General features: G+C 54.4%; 3 protein-coding genes; all 3 read left to right on the top strand.

Moving 5' to 3' along the window:
• The first annotated feature begins 1,325 nt into the window (after positions 1-1,325).
• CHC_T00009405001 (TIR domain-containing protein GTPase) lies at positions 1,326-5,402 on the top strand. Its single transcript, XM_005717504.1, has one exon. The coding sequence runs from the start codon at positions 1,326-1,328 to the stop codon at positions 5,400-5,402; it is 4,077 nt and encodes a 1,358-aa protein (XP_005717561.1).
• A 224-nt stretch (positions 5,403-5,626) lies between these two features.
• Positions 5,627-5,752, top strand: CHC_T00005939001 (hypothetical protein). Its single transcript, XM_005717503.1, has one exon. The coding sequence runs from the start codon at positions 5,627-5,629 to the stop codon at positions 5,750-5,752; it is 126 nt and encodes a 41-aa protein (XP_005717560.1).
• A 2,890-nt stretch (positions 5,753-8,642) lies between these two features.
• Positions 8,643-10,650, top strand: CHC_T00005938001 (hypothetical protein). XM_005717502.1 is given in 2 exon segments: positions 8,643-10,502; positions 10,503-10,650. The coding sequence occupies 1 exon segment, from the start codon at positions 8,643-8,645 to the stop codon at positions 10,500-10,502; it is 1,860 nt and encodes a 619-aa protein (XP_005717559.1). The 3' UTR covers positions 10,503-10,650.
• Positions 10,651-19,272: the final 8,622 nt, after the last annotated feature.

Raw genomic sequence — 19,272 nt, 5'->3', positions numbered from 1 at the left:
CTAACAACGGTAAAAGAGGGAGATAGTGCGAAGAGCAAGCACCGCTTAGCCACCGCCACCTATTCGAATCCGAACAACACCCCCCATTCCCATACTCCATGGCCGTCGAGTCGATCAGACGAGGCATGGGTGATGTGTTCAGGCCGTCAATAGTAGCCGAACGTAATCCTGCGTCGATATGTGTGAAGCTTGATTCTCGGGGGAGCGATGGATTACCAACTACGTGTGAGTCGCGTCTAAAAGCGGCTGTGCTACAGAGAGATAGGAACAAGCAAGTGGGTGCCACAGCAATGGGACAGGGCGGAGTCGGGAAGACATGTGTCCTTCGAGCGATCGCACACGACGATGAGATTAAGGCGGAATTTTCGGGAGGAGTGTACTTCATGTCGTTGGGGAAAGACGGAAACGTGGGACGGCTGATTGAAGAACTGTGTCTGATTGTGGAAGCGTCCGGCGGGAACCAGACGGCTGTGGAAATGCGAGGGCAGAGCGAGTTTGAAAGGGTGTTAGCGAAGGTACAAGCGTGGTTTTGTAGTCATGTGTGTCTGTTTATCATTGATGATGTGTGGGTGGTGAATGATATAGACGCGAATATCTTTCAAAAGTTGTCTGTTCTGGCTGACACTGCGGGGAGCAGCGGGGGAAAGACGAGCAGACTACTGTACTCCACGAGGGATAAGGAGCTGCGTCAGATTGGGGAGCGGGTTGCTTTCGAGCCGGGGGAGAAAGTAGGGAAAGAAGCAGTTGACATGCTTGTGCACGCAAGTGGGGCGAATCGAGAGGAGGTGGATGATGCGAGATGCAAGGAAGCCGTGAGTGAAATACTGAAAATGTGTGGCGGATTGCCGCTTGCGCTGAACGTGGCGGGAACGTGCGTGAGGTACATGAGGGAAAGATGGGAGGGAGAAGTATCAGAAGCATGGGGGGCGTACCTTTCGAGGGTGAAGAGTCGTAACACGATTCGTGGGGAGATCCAGCAGGACGGATATTCGTCGTTGGATTGGACATTGCATAGGTCACTAGATATCCTGGAGTCGGGAGTGGGAAGGAGTGGGGAGACGGATGATGAATTTTCGTTTCGAAAGATGCACCGGAGTCTGTGCGTTTTGAAGAAGCAGGACTGGATACCTTTGAGTTTGGTTGGAGATTTGTGGGAGATGGACGAGGAGCGGACGGAAAGGTGTGCAAAGCAGATGGAAAGGGTTGGACTAGTAGAAGTGCAGTATGAGAAGGGTTGTGGTGGGTTGCGGGTGCATGATCTGACGCACGATTTCGCGGTGGAAGAAGCGAAGAAGAAGGAGGGTGTAGAAGAGTGGTGTAAGAAGATGGCGAATATACGCACGGCAAGAGGATTAGTAGTAGAAGAACTGCATAGACTAGACGAGCAACGGGCCCTTGGGGAGGGCTTTCGCAGTCGTCCCCTCCACATAAACTACTATCAATCGCTGCAGGCCACGCTTCGTTCAGCTTTGCAAAGTTTGGACTCTGGTGCTCATGTTGGACGTGTATCATTTCAAGAGATGTACGCTGCATTGTGTGCCACAAAGAAACAGGATTTGATCCCTCTGAAAGTGTTGGTGGATCTGTGGGAAGCAGCTGACGTTAAGGTGGCGGAAGAATATGCAAAGGAGATGGAAAGTGTCGGGTTGGTTTCCATTGAATGTAAGACTACCCGTCCACCCCAAATATTAGGGATACGTCTACATGATCCTGCTCATGATTTTGTACGTCAGGAAGCAGAGCGGATGAAGATTTCATTTTGGGACTATCAGTGGCAACAGAAGCCATGGCCCTCCATATCTGAATCTATTCCTCTACTTCTTCGAGAAAGGGACCCAGTTCACCGCCTTGTCCGCTCTGCCATTCCACAATCCTACGATACGCTCACCCATACTTTTTCCGTCATTTCACATCGTCACCGGAATGCTCAGATCTTTTCCACAGATTTTGGGGCGTACGACGTGAAAGACTTTACTACCACTATGATCAATACGATGAATGATCACGGTAGTGAAGTTGCTGAATATCTCCGCAATGCCATCTTATTTGTCCTAGAGAATAACTTTCCCTATGACCGAGTGCTGGTATCCAACACTCTCAACAATATCTCTGTGATGTACTTCACTGAACCGTCGCCACCCTTTTCCGGTCCGCAACTGCGCAAACAGGGACGCGAACTCCTCCAACGAGCAGTTGACATATCTAAGCAATGTGACAGAGCGAGGGCAAACTTGGCATTGCTTTTATGGCGCGGACATGACATAAGGAACGATGGGGCCGAGATATCGCGAGCCATAAAGCTACTAGAGGAAGCGATCTCTATCTGTCCACTGCCGAGGTACAAATTTTTACTTGCTCGTGTATTGATGTCCGCCGAGTCGGGCGTATTTTGCGACTGGGTCCGTGCGAAGGCGCTCCTAACTGAGGCTGTACGCAACGACCTTTACAAACCAGCTGTGAAACTTCTTGCAGACATGCCGGCACATGGACATGAGGAAGTCCCTCTGGATGTCTCAGGTGCTACTCGATTGCGCTCCCGTGCGGAGCAGCATTCGAAAGACATAACAGACATGCTTCAGCGTGTTGATTTCCAGGACTCGCGAGAGTACGTCGAGAAAAAGCTCAAGGAAGCAAAAGCAAAACAGTCGCAAATCTTTTTGATGGTTTTAGGTGGTGGAGCAAGAGGAAAGACCTCACTTGTCCGCAGTCTTCGGGGGTTGCCATTCGTTTCTGAGTATAACCAAACAGAGCTAGCTGCACTCTCTAGGATACAAGTGCTTCTAGGAAGTCGAAATATGAGCGAAGAGGACGGCGACGAGCTTGCGTTCAGTCAGGACTCGCTGAACGCTATCCTATCACGACAAGCAACATCATCTCCGAGTGTCAAAGCCCAAACAGCAACTGTCGAGAAGACGAATCAGGACCCAGCTCTAAGCATTCTTCATGCATATTCAAAGAGCGGACATGCAACAATAAATGACCAAAGGACCCCACAACGAACAACATCGTCTATTAATCTGGCTCCTCAAATTGGAAACACTTTTCAACCGCCAAAGACAACAATTGATCCCCATCTGGCTCGGGTTCGAAATTATTTGGAAAACTCATCCACTCTGAAGAAGATAGACGGAACACTTGTGCAATGCTGGGATCTGGCTGGACAGTCACAATATGTGATGGCACATGCCTTGTTCGTTAAAAATGGGAGCTTGTTTGTGTTTGTAGTTAATTTGAAGAATCTATGGAACATTTCAACTCGAGTCGAAGAAGTGAGGGAATTATGTCGGTGGATGCAACTTGTACATGCACTGGTACCGGATTCCGAATCTGTGCGACCGATTATTGTTGGTACATACAAGGATAGTTGCGGGGACTTGGGGGAGGCTGAGAAGGTTCTACGTGAGGGCTTGCTGGACGAAGTTGGGGAAGCAGTGTATGACACATGGGTGCGTGACAAACCTGAAGCAGAGAACGGCGAAGGTCGCGCCATTCCTTTCATCGCTGTGGAAAACAGAACTGCTAAGGAAGATCCTGGAGAGTCTGGCATAGAAGAACTAGAAAAATTAATCAAACGGTTGTCGGACGATATCGTGGCTTCACGACTGGAAATACCACTTCGGTGGATAGCTTTCGTGGAAGAAGTAGAACGGAAGAGTGCTGAAATGAATGCTGAAAGGATGAGCACCGTTGTTTGGAACACACAAGAGATATTCAAATGTGCAGATGGGTTTTCAGCCTTTAGTACAAAAAAGGAAGAGCGACATGAAGACGCCTTACGAGCACTGAAATATTTTAGCAAGCTTGGGAGATGTGTTTTATTTGATATGCCAAAGGAGGGAGTATATTTGTTCCCACGTCCTGCTGCCATGCTTGATTTCGTACGGCGCGTGACTGGACCCGAAGAAAAAGTGCGCAGAAGTCTGCCTAAAAAACACGCACTATCCTTACGTGACGGTCTGTTGACAAAGGAAGGTCTGAAGAAATTGTGGGACGAACACTCGCAGGAAATTTGCGATATGATGCTCGATGCCTTATGCAGCGTTGATATACTCATGCGAGTGCAATTCGCTGATGGCACCTCAGGAACTTCGGAAGACTTGATTGCGATCCCAGCACTGTTGAAGGAAGCTGACGACTGGCAGGACTGTACGAGCCGACCTAACGAGTCGGAGGTACGGTTAGTTACTGAATTTGTGGACGCATTTCCCCACGGTCTGATGGGTTGCCTAATCAGCCATCTCCACAAAAAGGTAGGAAGGGTTAGGCCAAAGGTGGGGTTCGTGGGTGCAAATGCTGCGGATTGGGCTGCGAAAATTGAGTTAAAAGAATCTGGACGAGTGGTGTTTATATTCGTGAGTCAGCAACGACGTATTGAATGGAAAGTGTATGCGCAAGATCCTTTGAGTGTTGCACGGAGTTGTGTGACGGAAGTGGAGGAGCTTTCACGCATGCCACTCAGTGGCAAGAAGTTTCCTATGAAGCACTTTCTGCGGACGAAGTGTCGCTCAGATTTAACCGGGTGCGGAGGAGAGTGGACGGCTAAGTTTGAGATGCCCGGAGATTGGGTCGAGAACGCTACAAAGGCGAGATTGCCGAACCTCGAAGGCGAATGTCCTGCCCCATGTGGCGAGTCATGGAGGCTTTTGGACCTGATGCCAGAAATAGAGAAATATTATGGGCCAGCTGATCCTAAGGCATTGAAGGCATTGGCCGTCATTCCACGGAGTTCTAAAGAGGTTGGGATGAAGGCCGTGGATGTATTCATAAGCCATGCGGGAGTACAGAAAGGAAAGGGAGGAAAGGGAGGTGACAAGTTACATTTTGCCCGACCGCTGCACGAAGATCTCTGTAAGCGGGGAATGTGTTGTTTTTTGGACAAAGTTAGTCTGAGGCCAGGAGATGATGGTGTGGACAAGATGACAGTGGCCATGGAAACTGCGGATATAGGAGTTTTCATCCTTTCGCCAGAGTTTGCATGTCAGCGGTGGACTATGAAGGAGTTGGAATGCTTCCTAATGAGGAAACGAAAAAGGAGGAAACGAGAAGCCTCTGAAACAAAGAAGCCAGGGCAATCACCAGGGCAATCTGTTCCCATACTGATACCGGTCTTCTACCGTTTGAGCTTGCAAGAGTGCCGGAGGTTTGACCCAGAAAAATATTCGAAATTGTTTCGCGACGAAGATTTCTATGATGAAGCGCGACAGCGAGAAATGAGTACAGCAACAGTCACGGCGCTGTTGAAGGAATTGTCCTGGACTACCGGGATCGAAAATGACGGTGGAGCGTCAAATGACAATGGTGACCCTTTTGCATCTCTCGCACGTGAATCCCTCGTGGAGAGAGTTGCGATGGCCATTTCAGAAAAATATGCTAACATCCAAGCGAATCGAAACGAGCTCTAACTCATCAACCTGGAAGCCGACGTGACAACAATCAGGGTGGAAAGCCCATCTAAGAGCCGGAGCACAGAGAGCCCCCAATGCATGACGGTGAAAAAAGTCATGGACGGGTAACAAGAAACAAATTAATTCAGGCACACAGATTGACGTTAAATGCTTTCGGGATTGCTGTGAGATATACAATATTTGAATATACAATTTGAAATCTGATTAGTTCTATCGGTATCATGACCATGGAATGTATCATGACACCGTCCTCCCATCCAGGACAAGACCGTGATGATGGTGGAATTTCGGCCACTTGTCCTTCAATTGCCCTGAAACAGGGTCCAATGCTTCAACCCTCCGTATAATCGGGTCAGCGGCCAATGATTGGCAAATAAGCTACCGTACTGCGACATTTTATTGACTTCAACAGATGTCCGAAACAGATCCCGTTCTCTGGCGAAGTGCGTGTTAAAATAGTTAGGTTATACTGCAGTAATTGATCGTACAGTATTTTTGGGGGAGCCTTTTGTCCGGATAGAGCAGTTTAAATGTAGAGACTTTTTGTTACGCACCACTTTTATTTTGGAATTTTGTTACGTACCACATTTTATGAGCCCCTTTTCTTAGGAGCGCTCTAGAGTGATGAGGAGGTGAAGAGGGCGTCGTCGGAATGAGTTTGATCAAAGGGAACACGTTCTTTGACAAGCACAGCATCTTGATGGCATCCTTAGCCCTGTGCGCCACGGTAGGCCGATCTCACAAGGTAAAAAACTCAGACTCTGGGCGCCTGCGTATACAGTGTCCCTCCCCAGGAGTGCTCATACACTTTGAACGCCCAACCAGACCGCAGGGCAAACAATGGCTTGTGGAAAATGGGAAAACCCAATCTCACCCACTCCTGCGACGCTATAAAGGGGAAACGTAAGCCCCTAGCCGTGTGCTAGTGTTTGATAATCTTCGCGAGCGGCATGCGAACGTCCCGGAGGCTGCACTCTGGAATTATCTGGACACAAAGTGGGCATCGACTGTTATTCATCATGCAACACTTGAACGCCAGTATGTTGCAGCTGCTGCCCTTGCCTCTCAAGTAAACATTAACGTGGATTTGCAGATTCTGCCTATTGCCAGACAGATGAGGGCGTGGAGAGTTCCGAGTCAGGCAGGTCGGCCGAAGAAACGGCGGGAACAGGGGGTCGCAGCGCTTCAACGAAAGTCGCGTTGCTCTGCTTGTGGTCAAGTTGGGCACTACGCTACGACTTGCGAAGCTACAGACACTGTGTACCTCTACCGGAAAGTCGTTCGGGAGTGAGGTGAAGAAAGTGGTACGTAACAAAACGTCTCTTATTAAAATGCTCTCGTTTTAGTGCACTACAATAATTGCGTTGAGGTGCATTTTATTCGTGCTGTATGCGTCACCGTCGTACGATAATTTCCCACACTGCCCTTTCTTGCTCGCTTGCCTCCTAATAGTCGGCCGCAGTGTGTTGGATATCGCTACTTACTGTGCACATCCTTCTCTACATGTCTCCTGGCCACTTACCACACATTGTCTGCGTCTTCCCTTCTTCCGCTCCGCGCCCCATCTCCCGCGCCGCCCGACCTAGCCCATGCCGCACCGCCTCGGCAAACGCGACGCATCCCTTTCGATTCCCTTCACTGCCGCGAGGGCTCGGTTTCAGGTCCCCCATCAGTTGTACACGTCGCCACGTGCGACTGCGGTTGTGTGCCGAGCACTGCATGCACTCCTACGTGTCGCTAGCGCGGGGTCAGTCCTTCTTTTGCATGACGTCATGCAGACTCAGATAAATAGAAAACGCAACATTTATTCAACGACGTGCGCATGCGTGATTTGTTTGGGCAGCAGCGGCGTTGACACTGACAGGTGGTCGTCGAAAAGCTTGCACTCCATACACACCATGCGGAGGACATGCCATGGGCGTCACTGCTGCGTCTGCATGGGGGCATGGGTATTACACAAGTATCATTCCCGCATCGTTGCGGCCCCCGGAATGATATGTGTGTACTTGCTAGCTCGCCTCGAAAGGTTTCCAAATGTTGCGTTGTAACCCGATGCCTGGTGCTACAACCTACACACGTAGTGCGAGAGTAGAAAGAGCGGACGCGCAACCTACAGAAGGCACGAGACAGCGTGAGACATGAGTATCTTTGCATGTTGTACAAAGGCTGTGGAAGTTGTGAGTTAAGGGAACGCTGTAGGCAACTGTAAGCCGTACACACCCGAAAATGCATGTCATGGGGTGTTCACTCTAGCGTCGCAGAATTGGTGCCCTTCGCTATTGCAACGCAGGCGGGCGCTCGCACATCGTGTACAGAATGCAAGGGAGAGATGAGGTGAGCGGCGCCGGACACGCTCCGAAGCAGAATTGGGAAATGTATGCATATGAAATGTATGTATGAAATGTATGCAACGGTCGCAAAACGAGTACAGTGCCTCCTACGATATAGTGCCATAGCGTGAGATATCTCTAGCTATGGCACTATTAGAGGGATGGCACTATATAAAGGAGACTCAAATACATATATTTGGGGACAAAGCACGTTGTTAAAAGCCTGTAGAACATAACTAAAAAACTTCATCCTTTGAGTACAGTACTGAGTATTCGTCGCCACATTTTCCCCCCGTCGCACCTCTCATACTGTACGAATATCGTAACAATGAACCATGCCGGATGATACACGTGTGGGATTATGATAACCTGTGCCAGAGGGTGAGCCATAGCACTATATAGAGGGAGGCACTACTAAAGAAGGCACTATTGAGCGACCCCCCTTGTAAGCATATATATACAGTACATGTACAGTATTTGTTGCCAATAGGCTGAAAGGCAAAAAAAGGCAGTGGAAAAAAATCACGGTCATGTGAGCAGAAGAGCATTGGCACTTGACCTATCAGGCACAGCGGGGTCGGGTTCGCGCGTGCCTAGGGCCCCAGGGCCCCGGGGCATACGGTCGCCACCTTGTGTATCAATCGACGGGGGGCGTGTCGCGGTGCGGGGTGCGGTCGGGGGGACTCGAAGGGCGGGGTGGGAATATGGGTGGCGGGGGGGGGAGGCGGGTCAGTCAACCCCAACTTTCGAAGATTCCGGGTGCTGCAAAACAATTGGCGTGCGCCGCCTGCGCCGTGTGTCCGCTCGCCACCCGTTCTGTGGCCCACCGCCCCTCCAGCACGCCATCGCCCATTGCTGACGCGCCGCAGACATTCCTTCCTAACTCTGTCATTTTCTCTCGGCACGCATGCCGCCGCGGAGACAACATCATCGTGCCACCGCTGCCCCTCACTCCCCGCATGCTCAAGCCCCGCTGTGCTTAATTCGCCCCGCGCTCGACCCCCTGACTACCCTTCTGCAACACCCGGTGCAACAACAACACTTCAGAACCGTGTCGCCTGGTCATGCTTTCCTTCTCCGCCCAAACCCCTTGCTCGCATATCAGCGTATCTCCGAACCCGCATTAACCACCCCTTCCCCCCTCCCTTCCCCTCTCCCTTCCCCTCTCCCTTCCCCTCTCCCTTCCCCTCTCCCTTCCCCTCTCCCTTCCCCCATCGCAAATACCACCCGTCCAGTAGCGGGCACCCGAACCCGACCCGGCGACATGACGATGTCACAACCGTCAATCGCGGATGCGAGCGCCACAACCACACTATTCGTCCCCTCATTTTGCAAGGCCTCCTTGGCCTCCACCGCCTTTCTTCCCCGCGCTCCCGCCGCCCTCTCTTCCGTGCGCCACCCGCATGTCGCGCCCGTTGCAACTGGCCCGCGCCTGACGATGCGACAAGACTCGGATCATGCAAGCAACGTACGGCCGTCGAACACTAGCGCCGCGGACCACTCCGCCGACGAGGACACCGACCGCAGACGAATGTCCATCGACTCTAACTTCTACCGCGTCAACCCCGACCTGCTGCAGTCGGACGCCGAGGAGAACCTGCGAGGCTTCATCAAGACAAGGGGGAGCCTAATTCCGGGCGAGGAGTTTGTGTTTTGGTGGGTCGGTGACATTTATGACATGGTCGACGGCGAGAGCTCCAGGCATCTCTTCTCCTTCGAGGGCTACAACATCGGCCGCATGGTGCGTGTCGACGGCGGGTGGCGCATGCTCACGAGGGAGGTCGGCCTGTACAAGGACAAGGACACGGGCGAGATCCTGGGCACGTGGGAGAACCCGGAGACTGGGGCTACGAACAAGTGCATCCACGTGTGGAACGACCCTGTGAACCAGCAGTTCCTGCTCGAGCAGAACGGGCGCAAGTTCAAGGTCCCTACCACAACGCAGGACGACGACATCTACTGGCACTCGGAGATCTTCCTGCGCTACAAGAGCCCGCTGCAGCGCGACGAGTTCCCCGCCAACACGCAGAGCGACACGTACCAGTCGACGGAGATGTTCCAGTTCTTCTCCAAGCGCGACGACCTCGCGTCCGACAGTCCCAGCGCGGACTGCCTCATCAGCTGGGTCCGCGTCGGGCAGTGGCTGCCGTGGATGGAGATGGGCGACCGGCCGGGGCGCCTCGTGTACCACTGCCGCGGGCGCAAGCTGCACAACGGCTTCTCGGACCTGTCGGAGAACGTGCGCGACTACGTGCAGAAGCACCACCCGGAGTACTCGAGCGCGCCCACAAACTACACAACGCCCAACGAGACCTCGTGGACGTACATGAAGAAGCTGCTCGAGGCCAAGGGCGCTCCGCGCGCGGACGGGAGGATCGCCGGACCCGAGCCGGAAAAGCCCGGCGCGCACGTGGACCCGCCCGAGGCGGTGAACATGGTCCTGGCGCCGAGGAAGATGAGGGCGGAGGAGCTCGCGCTGTTTGGCGGGGACGTCGCGGAGCGCCCCATCTACATAAGCATCGCCGGACGGATTTTCGACGTGAGCTCCGCAAGCAGGCACTACAGGAAGGGCGAGACGTACAACTGCCTGACCGGAAAGGATGCTTCGCACGCGTTCATCTCGGGCGACCTTTCCGAGGCGGGGCTGCGCAACTCCTCATCGATTGACCTGCACAACCTCGACAAGGAGCAGGCAAAGGACCTTACGCACTGGGTCGAGTTCTTCGCGAACACATACCCGGAGGTTGGGGAACTTGTCGACTGGTAGGGGTGCTGTGTGTCGAATATGTACAACGTTCCGGTGCGGCGCAGCTCGACGTGGGCTGCATATTGTATTGTAAACTTCTGACTGAGTGAGTATCGGGGTGCGAATTATTAAAGAGAGGTAAACATGCGGGCCATGTTAGTTGCATTCAGGGTTTGTGTCATGGTTTTTGTGGTTGGAAAGTTGTTTCGTCGTCATGAGAAGACAGTTTAGTCGTGAAGTGAGCTACATGCACATGCCTCACACAATGGCAGCAACAATGGTACAAGTGTGTGGTAAAAGGGAGTGCCCCCCGGCCAGGAGACTTGTGGAGAAGGATGTGCACAGTACACCTGATCACAGTATTTAACCTGGGCCAGGTTAATTTTGAAGCTCATATTTCCAGTTGCACACATCAAATAATCTAGACCATGTTAATTTTGAATCCAGGCCAATTCCTGTGGAATTCCCAAATAAGCTGGACCATTTTATTTTTTGGTGATATATTTAACTTGGATGCAATCAACTTGCGCATCGCCACGACTCTTCATTGGATTGGCTCACCATCAAAATGCATGCGATGTTCCGCAATAATGGCTTGAAGGTCCTGGGACAGCTGCTTTTCCTCCCACAAACCGTTCCAATTGAGGGCCAAACCGGTTCGAATCATCGCCTTTCTACGTTGGTGACCGCTTCTGTCTCCCTGCTCGTTAACGTCTCGAACAGAAGCAGCAGCAAGCTGCAAGAAAACCCGTTTTCCGGGGTTAATGAATTTTCCACTTTGCCCATTGCTCGCTCCCATCCACTCTCCTCTCACAATCAACCCAGCTTTGTACTGATCCCATCTTTTCTTCCACGCATCCTTGATTTTCGAAATTACAAAAGAGTCTGCCGGCTGTAGCAAATCTGTCGTAGTCGGGGGAAACTTCGTGAGTTCAGTGTTGAGATTTGCAAGGGCATCGCGTAGAGCATCACTATCATTGTGACCTGAACAGTTGTCAACAAATAAAATTCTTTTCCCACCAGTGGGGTGTGGCCTCATTGAACGGGATTCAGTCAACGATTCAACAAAAACCCGACTATCCATCCATCCCTTTTTGCCCGACCGGTAGCAAACGCCTGGAACGTCGTCGAGAACCCCTCTAATAGGGTATGAACAGTTTGAATTCTTGAAAAGTAGCATCGGGGTTTCCAACCTGGCATCCCTTCCCCCCGTCAATCGAACCATCATCGTCATGCCCTCGTCACCTGAAACCACATCCGCATACTTAACGCACTCCTCCCCTCTAAATCCAATGGTTCGCCCATTGTCCATATTAAAAATAAAATGGGTCTCATCCGCATTCTCGATGAGGTCCTCCTGGAACTGCCCTGACTCAAACCCCCTCTTGAACATACCAAGGTGGAAGGCCACTGTCTTTCGAATAAAGTTTCGCTTGCCCGGACTAACAGAATGCTTTCCGACATGACGCCTGATAACCAGATTGTGCTTTACCATAAAATACTCAATCCATCGTGCCGTTATTTTGCCGACGAGTGGATTGTTGTTGGAATTGACGGACTGATGATATGGCTTCTGCTCATCCGCGTTCTGTACTAAAGCAATCGCGATGGTCCGAAGGCCGGCAGGGGTCATCTTGATACTTGCAGCTCGAAGACGATCGAACTCAGCGCGAAGATCGCGGTAGAGAGCAGCAACCCACAGCGATTGCGTCCGCGACCTGGCATCGCTTTGAAATTGTAGCGCTTCCGGCCTCGCTGCAAGTGACCAGATACATTTCCCGATCGACGTTTGTCACTGCCAATAGCGAGATACACATCTCTCCTCTTCCACCAGTACGAAACTTTCGCATGCTTGGATTTGTAGCTGCCAGTAAGCAACGACTGAAACTCCCTCAAGGCCTTTGCAACGATTTGCGTGTCGCCAAAACTGACTGCTTCTTTCGTCATCCATTTTAGTACAGAGAGGCGTTGCGCGATAGTAGAGACGAGATGCTGCTGACGGTGGGTATTTGGTAGAACATTCTGTAGACTGACGTCCATGTTCTCGGATTGCAGGTCTGCAGAAGCATCGTTCTGCGACCTGTGCGCCGCGGCGGTGGCCAAGGCCCGTTCGATCGGACCTCGAGGAGCCATTTGGATTCGAACAGTAAACGGATCGGTTTGCTTGAGACTCAAAACCGAAATGGTATCACAGGTATCACAATCTACCAGCTGTCAAGAGGGAATGCACTTGACAGCTTGATACGTCTGTGCACAGCTCTGTTTTGTTTTGCATTTCACACCCTTGAATGACGTCGAGGCATGCTGACAGTCGTACAACGGATGCCACGTAATATCATCAGGAAGTATGATAACCAGAGGAGGAGGGCTGGTCACAGCAATTAATCTGGACCATATTATATTTGATTCCATACTAATTTGTGTGTCTAGGTTAAATACTGTGATCAGTGTAGTATAATATATCGCTACTACATATTATGTGCAGTGCCTCCTACGATATAGTGCAATAGCGTGACATACCTCTAGCTATGGCACTATTGGGGGGATGGAACTATATAAAGGAGGCTCAAATACATACATTTGGTGACAATGCTAATTCTATGAATATTATTCTGACGAGTGAGGAGGTGCGCCTCATGCACCGTGGCAGGACCCAGTAGAGGCCTCAATTGGATCCCAGCCTATGAGGGCCATTTGCAGGGGTTTCGGGACACCAAGAAGACTATTTAGACAAGTCGTCCCGCTGCCCCGATGCCTTTTTGCCTCCCGTTAGAGTTCCTTGTTTACTTTTTAGCGCAACATACCACGCAATGGAGGGCATTCTAACCGCAGAAGCGCCGGGGACTCTCCTCGTGAAGTTTTGTGCTGCGAGCTGGTGTGAGGTACTAAAGCCTTGGTGCGCCAGTACTGTACCGGGGGAATTAGTTCTGCTGATCTCTCGTCTCAGAGATGCGGAGGAGGGCTTTGGACCTCTGCCGACCGGGTGGACATCTGATCAAGTACCCCCTATTTTGCGTCTTGTGAAGTGGTTACGTCATGCTTACCGCAAGGGAAGTACCGATGTATCTCCGTGGAACGAGCGAATTTCCCGCGTTTGGGAAAGTCGCGAGACTAACCTCGAAGGGGCAGAGTCCGTCGGTCGGTTAATGTCTTGCGAGGACGACATTCACGGTGCTAAGGAAGTGGAGTTAGGAAACTTGTGCCAAGCTTTGGACTCCGCTAACGTCAAGATTGAAGGAGTGGATAGCTTCTGGTCTGAAGCTGCTGGTGAGTCTGAGTTGCAAGACGGGCTGCTTAAGCTTTGGCGGATTGGGTACGGGCCTCGGACGTTCGCAGGATTCAGGGAACGTTATGCTTTTTCCTCTCTTCCAGAAAGGCTCATCGCTTTCAAGAAGGAGTTTGTTGCGTCAGCATGTCGTCGTCTAAGCATGGAGGAATGTCTGGGTATGTGCCGTATTTTGGGTGTTCCCGAGGCCCGATTTGCTGGTGCTCCCCTGGGTGTGGTACGGCAATTACTATCGGAGCTACACTCGACCATTCCCACTGCCGAACGAGGGCCTACGTTTGAAGTTCCATCGCAAGCTGCCGTTCACAACGTTGACAATGTGGTTGTGGGACGTACAGAGAGACGGACGGATGTAGCATAACCGCCGACTACTGTACTATATATTAGATTTAGAATTAGATCTAACGCTGTAAGGTACGGACCTTACAGCGTGTGCGCGCGCATACCTTACAGCGCGCGCGCACTAACACGTGTACCCCACGTGTAGCACACGTGTGCTGTAAGCCCCGACGGCTGACAGCGTTGCAGTGCGGGCCGGCCCGCACTGTCTACAGTAAGCCGACTACAGCACAGTCCATACTGTACTGTAGACGGTTAATTAACTTGTACAATAAATATAGGGAGCGACCGCCGGCGGAGGGGACCAGGACAGGCAACCCTCCACCGACAGTCGACCACCCAGCTTACTCTACTCACACCGCCATTCCGCGAGTAGTGACCACCGAGCGGGTAGAGGACGCGCGCGACACCGCGGCGAGCTGCGATCCGCTTCCGCCCGTCAGTACCGGATCGTCAACCGGTACTGCTCCGGGGCGTCGAGGCGTCGATCTACTCGCCTACGCGCGCGTCCCCGCCGACCACGCTCTACCACCCGCTACCGGCCCGCTTCCGGTGGCGTTGGTTGGTTCAAGACCCTCGATACGCCGATCTGGGGTCTTCCGCCGAACATCACGAACATCCCCTCCGCCGGGTGTGGGGTGTTTATGTGACACTGGTCTCCCGACCTAGAAGACCTTCAAGATCACGCCGAGAAGGTTTTCCTTTACCTCCGCGTCCGTACGCGCTGAGATGAGCGCCGAGTACCCGACCTCGATCCGATCCGAGCCGGCGGATGTGCGAGAGGCCGCGCTACGCGTCCAAGTGGGCGACGGCGACGCAGGTCCTCGGGACCGCGAACCGTCGCCCGACCTCTCCGAAGGACGCGCTCGCGCGATGTACGATCGCATCGCCGAGTACATCGAGGATGTCCGGACATCTCTCCGTATCGACGTCTCCGACATCGTCTACGCCCGCTGTATGGAAGAGTTGCGCTCCCTCCGCGAAGGAAGGTTCGAGCGCGTAACTCAGTCCTTGGAGAACCTGCGCGCACTCGTCGACCAGCTACACGCCCGTGTGGCGCTGGTCGAGGACGCGCGCATTGATTCCCCCGCCGTAGAGGTTGCGGGTCGACCCGCGAGTGCAAACTCCGGGGTTCGACGAGACCCACAACCCTTCCCATCTGCCGAACAGATGGGAGCGTTCGCACACATGGCGGCCGAACTTAACTCAACGCGCCGCCGTGCCCGTGAGATGGAACAGACCTCGGCCGAGAGGCCGCCCGGAGCCTCCTCGAGTAGGCCCGGTGCCACTGTTCCTTCGGTCGCGTCCGGATCGCAAGAGTGGCCCCCGGCTGGTGCCGTCACCAGCCGGACGGCGGAGGACATCAAGCCGACGGCAGACGCGAACTTCGCGTCCGAGACTCAAGCCCTGCCGCATGTCCCTGGAAGCATGCGGCAGTCACGACGGGTACCGACCGAACTCGACCAGGGCCGTGGAGGAGTCGCCCGCGGATCAGGGAAACCGATTCTCCCCTTCGATCCTCGCTGGGGCGGCTACCAGCCGACGGATCTTACCTCGCATCCCGGCCCCGTCGATGTCCGAACACTGCCCGTCACTCCATTCGGAACGTTGGGTCCCGCCGAACCTGGGGTCGAGCCCGTCCACACCATGATACAGGAGTTCAGCGCCGTCGCGAACTACCGGATGTATCGGTTGGACAACACCTCGAGGCGCGTTACCTCGGGTGACGCGGGACGGATCGCCAAGTACGTCCAACGCTGCCGTGGGCTCCGCCCCACGATGAAGAGCTTCGACGGTACTGATGCGATTCAGTTGCTCCCGTTCCTGAAGGATATCCGGATAACCTTCAATGCCCAGCACCTGACGGAAGGTGTGGCAGTCCGTGTCTTCGCTCACTTCCTCGAGCGAGACGCGGAGCGGTTGTATACGAGTTACACCATGCGCGGCCTCCGCGCCGGCCAGCTCCACGACGATACGAGCTGGCCTGGTCTCGTCAACCAATTTATCAAACGCTACCTAACCGACGACGTGTTAGGGGAAGCGTTTGATGCTGTCGCGTCGGCGCGACAGCTTCCTCACGAAACCGAGAACACGTTCGCGGACCGGCTGGAATCCACCGCGTTCCGATGCACGGCCGTGTTCTCAGAACAAGCCCTCGCGCACTACTTCGTGCGCGGGTTGTCCACTGCGACCCGGGCCGCAGTGGCAGAGACGATGCAAAGGTTTCCCGGACAACAGAAGACCGAACTCTCAACTATTCGCCGTATCGCAATGGCCGAGGGTACAACCTACCGCGCTCGTCGCGGGTTGCCGCTGCCGGACCGGAAGCCGACAGCGAAGGGAGTCCGAACTCCAAGGTCGCACGGAACAAGTTCGCCGGCGACCGCCCTCCACATTGGAGAAGATGAGTGGCAGGCCGACCCTGTCCTCATTACGCAAGGCTTCGACCGCGCAGGAGGCCGACCTCCTACGCCAGCTTCCACCGGTTCGACCGGAAGCTTCGCAACGGCGTTCGCACACACGCCGAAGGCCACGAGTGGTCCGAGCCACAACATGGGGGAGCTGGATATCTCCAGTTGAGAAGGAGACCGCTGGCTGCCTAACGTGCCTCGACTCACCGAGGAAGAGGCACGCCACGCGGCGACGTTCGCGTCGAACGATGGCAGCGCGTACGTTTGTTGGCTGTGCCGGACGTATGGCCACGCCATGTACGCGTGCCCGTTCCTGTCGCCTGAACAACGTCAGTTCACGGCGTACAGGAACTACCGCTATCAGATGGAGACGCGCCCCGGGATGCGCAATCTCATCCAGCAGTCTACGCTGGAAGACCGAGGCCCGCGGCGAGGAGACCCGAACCGATCGGGTGGGTGCGTCCGTTTCGCCCCTCGCGAAGGCCGGTATCGACACCCGGGAACCGATCAAAGGGATCGTCGTGATCCTCATCGGATGGATACGCGGTATCCCCGTCGAGATGGAAGAGGCGACCGGGGCCGTGCCCAGTTGCCCCAAGGGGTACAGAACGCCATCATGTACCTCCAAGATTGGGTTGGGGATCCGAACCCCCAGCCCACAGAAGGAGGCGGAGGAGAACCGGTTCTCGCCGCCCCTCAAATATTGCAACGGCCGGACGTTGCAATTCAAGGGGGCGAAGCATCCAGTTACTTCGTAGAGGATGCCCAGCCAGGGTGGAGGAACGACGCGCACCACCACGGCCAGGGACCCGTTGACGCGCTAGCTAACGATAGCAGGGCGGGTAGCTCCGACAGCTCGGGTAGTTCGAAAACCCCGTAAAGACGGTTACGTTCGCGCGGTCACGTGAGCCGTCTTGTCACACCAACCTAGACCCGTTACGATTCAACTCCGGCGGAGGAGGGGAATGTTTGCCGATAATATTCCCCTCAACTCCGCGCGAGCGCACCGAGACTTCCGTAAGTCAGGTGCGGGAGGACAAAGGCGCCGAGGCCACGGAGAGCCCGGCACGACTAGATGAAGAAGGCACCGTGGCCACCGTGAGCCACGTGTCAAATAAGGAGCGCATCTAACGCGCAAGCGGCCCGACCCACGTGTGTCCCGGGCCGCCAGAAGAAATCAAGTCGCGTACGGACGCGACTTGCCGCGAGGACGTCACCGACCGACGGACGCCTTGCAACCCAGGCAGAAGATCACGGAAGAGAAGCCGGAACCGACGCCGGCGGCCCAACCGGAACGACCTGGCCGAGCCGTCGTCAACGAAGGTAGTCGACGGTGTCATCTGCTTGATGACATCGAAGATATACAACGTCCTCGGCTCGATCGCAACCGAGGGGAACGCGTTCAAGACTCGTACCATTGCAGTCGATACCTGCTCGGGGTATAACTTGGTGAGGAAGGCCGACCTTCCTCCGGATTGGACGCGCTACGTCGTACGCGACGCACGCCTGCCACGGTTGGCAGGCGCGAACAGTAACCCGCTCAAGCTGACTGTGGTTGTGCAGCTGGTCGTCCGACTGCGGAACACGACGTTCCGCATTCCGTTCGTGGTCGCCGACCAGCTCGCGGTGCCCGTCCTCCTGGGCACGGCGTTCATCGATGCGCACGTTCGAAGTATCGACATCGATGCGCAGAGGCTCGAGCTCCGACAAGGTGGCTCCGTCGCCATTGTCGATGGGAAGGGGGAGCCTTCTCCCCCAACCCGGCGCCACGGTCGCCAGTCAAGTCGGGCCGACGTACGCGAAGAAGCCCCACATCCGATCCGTGTCGCCTGATGGGTCACAATCCCCGCCATGTCGCAAGCACGGATACGCGTCACTACCGCGGGGAGCGGCCTCGTTTTCTTGGAACCCAAGCCGTCACTCCAACGTCGAAACGGAGTGAGGCTCACGAACGGTGTAGCTGAGGTCTTACCGAACCAGACCTTCGACGTGATCGTGGCGAATTTCTCGCGCCAAGCGAGGCGGCTCCCGAAGCGCACCATCGTCGGTTACGCGAAGCGCAATCCGCTGGCGATCCTGACGCCCGAGCGCCGAGTCGGAGCGGAGATCGCACACGCGCTGTATCTCACCGACTGGGACGTGCAAGCCGGGAGAGGGGGAGCTGGCCGACCAGGCTCCCCGGAAAATAAGACCGCCGTGGGAAGTCACGCCGGCCCCGGCGATCAGCCGGCGGGGTGCCCATCATCGACGGAAGGCACCGCGCGAGTCACAAATAAGGATCCCGAAAATTCGCCGATGAATTGGGAAAAAGAAATGGACTTGTCACACATCGACGATGACAAGCTCCGCGCACGGGTACTCGACATGCTCCGTAACCATTCGAGTCTGTGGAGCGGTGCGCTTGGTACGATACGATCAACGGAGCACCGCATACCACTCGAGGCGGGGACGAAACCGATTCGTTTTATGCCCTACCGAAAGGGGCCCCCCATGCGTGAGATGGTTGCTAAAGAAGTCAACAAGATGTTGAACGCCGGAGTTATCGAACCCGCAAGCACCGAGTGGGCTTCGCCGGTGGTGCTCGTCCCGAAGAAAGACGGCTCCCTTCGGTTTTGCGTTGACTACCGACGTCTCAACGCAAAGACGGAAGCGGATTCGTATCCGCTGCCCCGGATGGACGACTGCATCGATTCGTTAGGGGATGCAGCCGTCTTCACTACGCTCGACTGCAATTCAGGCTACTGGCAAATCCCGG

The sequence above is a fragment of the Chondrus crispus genome, genomic scaffold (genome assembly GCF_000350225.1).
Source record: "Chondrus crispus Stackhouse genomic scaffold, scaffold_326, whole genome shotgun sequence".
Taxonomy (NCBI): Eukaryota; Rhodophyta; class Florideophyceae; order Gigartinales; family Gigartinaceae; genus Chondrus; species Chondrus crispus.
The sequence above is the reverse complement of the archived record's forward strand: the minus strand, read 5'-3'. Positions and strand labels throughout refer to the sequence as shown.